Below are 7,080 nucleotides of genomic sequence, written 5' to 3' on the forward strand. Positions count from 1 at the left end.
CAGAGTGACAATCCTAACTGCCATGTTTTTCATGAACAAAACTATTAAATTCTGTTCTCTGAACAGGACACATATGCTCCAAAATAGGGACCCTTAGACCCTTATGCTGCCTTGTGAACGTGACAAACGTGATGCTGCACACCTAGACAGCCTCATCTGACGGTATTCAGAAGTGGCTACTATAAAACTATTAAAAGATATTTTATATCACATGCCTGGTTGTGTTTTTTATGTGAAAGGAAAATCCAACCTACACAGATAACCATCTCCAAACTCAGTGACTGCAAGTGTTTGCAGGATCTGCCCTCATCCAGTTGGAACAGCTTGGAGAAATGTTTTTAATGCAAACATACACACATTCAAGAGAGGACGTATAAAAGTCAATTTTGTCCAAATGCCAATGATGAAGAGCTAGTCTAACACCGGTGAGCTTAACATAGCAGTGTTTAAAAAAGTGAAATCCAATATTTAAATAAAATGCATGTGATATGAAATAGAGTTAATGAAAATGTCTAACAGCCTCCATCATTAACCTCATGCTGCATTGTTTGGCGACAATCCATTAGGTTACTGATCACTGGCCTAAAGCTTTTCACTAAAAGATGAAAAATGTAGTATGGTATGGTAAATATGGATAACCCACCCAGCAAGTGAACTCCAACACATCAAAGCACAGTTATTAAACCACATTTTTATAATGGGTATTTAGTGTTTGCTTAGTTTGCATCGTTTCATGTCCAAAATCATAGCAAGACACTTGCAGATAACTTAAAATTATTCTGTAATGTGCATTTGCCTTGTAATTTATTCCTTACATGATTGTGGGGAAAAAAAATACATAAAAAACTAAACAGCAAATAATGTGCATAGGCTATAAAAATGTGTGTAAGAAGAGCACGTAAAATAGCCTATAAGTTTCATAAATTAGTCTACATTACATAAGACAAGTAGGCATTATAAATTAATAATCTAGAATTTAACCAGATTAAACCAAAACACTAAATATGGAACTTTCTTAATGTGTTAATGCTACAACATCATCATCAACATCATCATCATCATCATAATTAGACATGTGTGATAATTGGTACATTGTATATCATAATATTCAACACGTACAATATTGTTATGATGTGAAAATATAGGCACTCGGCAGGGGGCTGTGTAATTAGGCAGCATTTTTTGGGCACTGTTTGTGCTCTGAGGATAAAAAGTCTGTCCCTTTCGAAAGGAAGGACCATAAGGACAGCTGTCTTCTGTCCTTATTTTGGACAGATTTGAAGACAGATTGCCACAGAGAAAGCAATCCCATAAATCTGTTCACCAGACCATGAAAGTTTTAAAAATATGCCAGAATGAACAATAGTTTATTTACACTATATGATTATTTAAAATTATGTTTGATGATATTGTTAAAAAAAATAAATAAATAAAAAAAAGATATAATGTTAAGAAATCTGTGATATGATAATTCAATATCATAGATAAGCAATAAGAGAGTAAATAACCTTTCTCTGTCATGGACATTTGCCTACATTTGTAGAAACTCACATAATATATAATAACATTTGCATAAATAAATATACACCATGTGAAGATGTGGTGTATGATTACGTGATTAAAGCAAAATGTTTTGTTTAAACCTTACGTCATTAGTACTGGAAGGCAGCATGACGACCTGTACTTATGTCCGTGCTATTTCTAATGTTTCTCTGTTGCTGCTTTGCAGTGGCATACTCATACACTTTCTCATATTTTATACAGCTTATTTGAAGGAGTGTAAGGAAAGCCTCAGTCTTTGAAAGGTGCTAAAACACTTCACAGACTGTGAACAAACTGGTGACTTTAGATGAATTTTTATTGGCTGCCTTAAATCATTCACAAGCCTCTCATTCATATGTTTTGAATGTATTCAGTTCAATTCAATTTTATTTGTATAGTGCTTTTAACAATGGACATTGTCACAAAGCAGCTTTATAAATACATAAATACATTCAAATTAAATGAAACCAAAATAAATTGTAAATATGTGAATTTATCCATATCTATCTATCTATCTATCTATCTATCTTATTGTATTGATATAACACATTGGTAATTAATGTGACCAAACAACAATGTCAAGAAAAGCCTGTTTTCTATTATCATGTGATTTCCCTAATTTTTTTATTTATTTATAATAGATAATCATGATATTGATCAAAATAACCCTAATTATCATTTTACCTATTATTGTTTTTTCCCCTAAATGTTTTCTTCTTCTTCTTCTTTTTCTTCTTCAATAATGCCTAATGGTTGCCCCATTATTAATTCGATTATGAATAATAAGATAACTTTTTTGAACTTAGTTGATACTTCTCAAATGAGATTTATTCTGATATTTTAGAGAATTTAAACCTGTACTGGAGGAAGAGAACCATATGCAATGTAGTTAAAGCCTTGTAGGTTTTTAAATAGGCACCGTGCTGTGTTATCAGATTGAAATGAAATAAAGTGTTGGTTTTTTTTATTAGTGCTGAAAGGCAGTGCGACTTCCTGTGCGCAGAATTTCGCAAGTTTTTGCTGAATTTCTCTTCTGTGTGCGTTTCTCATTCCGGGTACAGAGTGATTCACGTCCAATCCTCATCATTGAGCTGCACAGCTCGGCAGCCGAGTGCTTCTGTAGTGTTTAAAGAGTTTAAAAAAGGGGAAGTGAAGTCGTTTTAACTTTTATGTGTGTGTTAAAAGGTTTCAGTCTTTCCCTAAAGCAGCTCCTCATCCTGATGCTTGGCGCAGCTCGACTTCCACACTTTTCCAATCCTAATCAGGTTGATATTTGTGTCAGTATAAACATAATCAAACCCCTAGCTCATTTTAACCCACGGTATGTTTGTGTGTTTTGCTCCTACCGCGCCCCTCTTCGTGTCGATCACACACTTTTTATGTGTGTGTGTGTGTTTTCACCCTCTACCAAAACAAATATTGAACAAAGTAGTGAAGGTAAAGGATTTCACACTTACAGATTTTCCCTCGCAGACTTTGTAGAATCCGGATTTTCGTCTCGTCTTCTTCCGCCATGGTCAAAGCTTTGTGTATGAGTGAGTGACTGTGTGTGTATGTGTGTGTATATATGTGTGTGTGTGTGCGTGTGTGTATGTATGTGTGTCTGTGCGTGTACAGTAGCTACATTCACTGAGTACTGAGCGCAACTCTCGGGAGCGCCTGCTGTCACTACCCGATTCGCGCTGCGCATGCGCGACATTTTTCACGCCTGCGTACAAAGCGGCGCATTTTGCGACGCGACCCGGACGGTGCCGCGCATGCGCGTAATTATACATCCTTCACTAAGGAGGATAGGATGTGGGGATTTTATATTAAGTGCGAATTTTAGTAACTTCTGTCTGTTTTTTTTTTTAGTATGGAATTATGCTGTTTAGACGTTTGAAATAAATTCACACGAATATACCCTTTTTTTTGGTGTAATTTCTTCATTTACGTCACGCCGTGTTAATGTTCGGTAAGTACAGCTAACCGGCTAAGCGACTGTCCCACAGCTGGCTAACTGACCACATCCGTGCGGGTAAGTGAAAGAAAACAGTATGAGTCTTATTACTTATACTAATAAAATATACTAATATATACAGCCAGGAGATTATAAGAACACACACACATCACACTGCATAAAAATACCAGGAAAGAGGTCATGTTATCATTTTGTCAGCTTTCTAATTTATAAATTTGCTCAAGATATTGTTTATTTAATTTAAGGCAAGACACTACAGGTCAGTAGGGTAATATTTAAGGTAGCAATTTTACAGAAATATATAAATTCAGGATCATTTTAAATGTATGAATTTATCCCTGATGAGCAAGCCGGAGGTGACAGTAGCAAGGTAAAACTCCCTGAGAAGACATGAGGAAGAAACCTTGAGAAGAATGAAACTCAGAAGGGAACCCATCCTCATCTGGGTGACACCGGATAGTGCGATTATAAAGTTCAGTTTTATCAGTTCAATTTTATTTGTATAGTGCTTTTAACAATGGACGTTGTCATAAAGTAGCTTTATAGAAATAACTACATTCAGGATATAAATTTTAAATGTATGAATTTATCCCGAATGAGCAAGCCAGAGGTGAAGATGGCAAGGAAAAACTCCCTGAGACGTCATGAGGAAGAAACCTTCAGAGGAACCAGACTCAAAAGGGAACACACTGTCATCTGGGTGATAATGGATAGTGCAATTATAAATATATCCCTTCTGTAACTATGTACTACATGGACAAATAGTGCAATTGTGTAACCAGGAAATTCATTACAGTTTTCACATGAAGTCTGTTTTGTTGAACCTATCCACTGTCCACTGATGGAGACCTGAGTGCAAAACTGCTCACACCAACTGCAGCCCCAAAGCTACCACAGCAATCGCAGTCTCAAGCCATCACAGTACAACTTCCCATATGAATCGCTGTCCAAAGCCATCTCCATGGGCCCCAAGCGGCACCATCAGCCGCAATTCCAAAGATCTTCAGTCCATTTATTATAAATAATTCCCTTCTATAACTGTGTACTACATGGACAAATAGTGCAATTCTGTAACCATGAAAATTCATTATAGTTTTCAAGTGAAGTCTATTTTGTTGAAGTTATCAACTGTTCACTGATGGAGACGTGAGTGCAAAAACTGGTCATAGCACTTCAGCAGCTGCTGAGAACTCCAACCAGAAGTAGGATGGGAGGGTGTTTGGATAAACTGGGACGTTTGGATGCTGTCGCCCCCCCATCTCCTCTCAGCATCCAAACAGCATCCAAACATCCTAGTTTATCAAAACACTTTATGCCCATGTACCTTCTAGATCTGCTCCTTTACCTAAGAAAAACTATTCACAAAAGGCTTGACTAAACAAATGGTGAATTAAACACTGAAACTGTGAGTCCTGAACACTAATTGGAAGGCTGTTCCATAACTGTGGGGCTTTGTCTGCCCCCCGCTGTAGCCGTCATTATTCGAGGTACCAACAAATAGCCTGCACCATTTGATCGAAGTAGGCATGGCAGATCATAAAAGGCCAGAAGTTCACTCAGGTACTGCGGTGTGAGACCATTCAGTGCTTTATAGGTCAATAGTAGTATTTTATCATCAGTGTGAAACTTGATTGGGAGCCAGTGCAGTCTGGATAAGAGAGGGGTGATCTTCTGGTTCTAGTAAGGACTCTCGCTGTTGCATTCTGGACTAACTGGGGCTTGTTTAAGCACCTACTGGAACATTCAGGCAGTAAGGCATTACTATATCACACTCACACTCAATCTTTTCTAGATGATTACTGGTGTTCTTACAAAGAATTCTTTGTATTGGAGCATTGGGACCTTTTCAAAAATGAGGGCAGATAGTGCTTTCCCCAGAGTGTGTTATGCTGTCCTGTGACGCAGCGTGAGCAGCAGTTCGAAATGATGTCATGGCTGGCCTCACGTGTCTCGTGTTAGTCTTCACCCTCACTGCTTGGTAGCTGTTGTGTGATAGGAAAGAGTTAGCTAGTGGGTGGGAATTTTGAAAATAGAGTGTGGTTTAATGTGTTAATGTGGAGTTTCTGAGGTTTATGAAGGAAAGTGACATGTGTATCATAATGACATATACCGTAGTGTGGAGTGCACAAAAACCAAAATAAACATTTTTCTGTTGAATTTTGATATTTTTTATTTTAATACAGGTTAAGAGAAATGTGGTTTATCCAAAAAATCTGAAAACTGATGTAACCAAAATAGTTGTTTCTGCCTGTATGTTTTGCTTATGTGTTTTGTCAGTATAAATATTGATTTGTTCTTAAGTAACAGGGTCTGGGGCCTGTTCATCATATGCGTGTTACCGAGTTAGCTGGACTGGATTCTTGAAGATTTGACATAAAACTTTGCATGTTTTGGTTCATAACCTAAAGAAAGTTCCCACCATTTGAACAAGCAGCTTAGAGCTTAGGTGGAATTGATAAATCCCTACACCAAACTTTGATATAATTTCTGACAAAATGTTTAAAACCTACACAATTAAAATATTGGGTATAAATTATATATATTTTCTGGAATAAAGTACCATTTTAATAGGCTGAGAGTCATTTTTTAAACATAAAATTAATTTCTAATATTATAATCAAGCCATTTTTAATCATGTTCATCCAAATTCTAATAGAAATAAAAGTTTTTTAAAAATCTGAATCTGAAGAAGTTCAATAGTTGTTGTGTAACCATACTTGTTCTGATTCTTTCATAAAGTATTGCATTATATTTGCAATTATTATTATTCAATATTAGATGATATGTCCTAAGTTTGCTGTCAACTCTGTGATGAAAACTCCCCTTTAAAATAATGTACTTCTTTATTGAGCTTTATGATTTTGAGCAAGGGACATTTTCAAGTGTTGCAGCCTTCTTTGTCCTTATTTTTTAATCTTTTTCTTATTTTTTATTTTTCTTTAACCACTGGTAATAATCATATAACATCTCAGTTACCTATGTTTTGGAAGATACATAAATATTTAATAAATTTTTGCAGTTTTGTTTTGAGAAATGCATGTAAACATCCACATTGTCCATGCCATGAGCTCCCATGAGTTTTATCTCGCGAGGAGTTATGGCTGATATTAGGCCAGAGACATCATATGTGTTACTTAGCAAGGCATCAGGGTTGATATGTAAAGTAACAGGCTCGACAGTTTTCGTAACAGAGATTATAACAATTGAAAAAGGCATTTCTAATTAAAGGAATAAATATAGTAAGTGTAAGTAAGGTAAGCCAAAGATTTAAAGATTCTAATAAGTAATAAGTAAGTGAAATAAATAATAAATAGTATACAGTATTCTCTTATTCTTATTTATATAAATCATATCGTTATGTGAAAATAAGTCTGTTGTACTGACCTGTTAAAAAGTTTTGAATAAAATAATAGCTTTGCTTTTATTATTTTATGTGGAAATGTATACTTACCTAAAAAAGGTTCAATAAGAAAATGCAAAAAGAATGATATATTTGCAGCATAGGGGCCATTTGTTTTATATACTAAACATTGTTGCTGTCGTCAACCCTGTTACGCTTATGTCAGCCATGTTATTGA

General features: G+C 35.7%; 1 protein-coding gene across 1 annotated transcript in view; it reads right to left on the reverse strand.

The window, feature by feature from the left end:
* Positions 1 to 3,206, reverse strand: part of rasa2 (RAS p21 protein activator 2) — a 47,325-nt gene extending 44,119 nt beyond the window's left edge. Inside the window, exon 1 of the mRNA XM_026913853.3 lies at positions 3,000 to 3,206. Within this exon, the coding sequence (XP_026769654.1) occupies positions 3,000 to 3,057 (58 nt within the window). The 5' untranslated portion in view covers positions 3,058 to 3,206. The remainder of the gene's footprint in view (positions 1 to 2,999) is intronic.
* Positions 3,207 to 7,080: the final 3,874 nt, after the last annotated feature.

The sequence above is a fragment of the Pangasianodon hypophthalmus genome, chromosome 6, assembly GCF_027358585.1.
Source record: "Pangasianodon hypophthalmus isolate fPanHyp1 chromosome 6, fPanHyp1.pri, whole genome shotgun sequence".
NCBI classification, from domain to species: Eukaryota; Metazoa; Chordata; class Actinopteri; order Siluriformes; family Pangasiidae; genus Pangasianodon; species Pangasianodon hypophthalmus.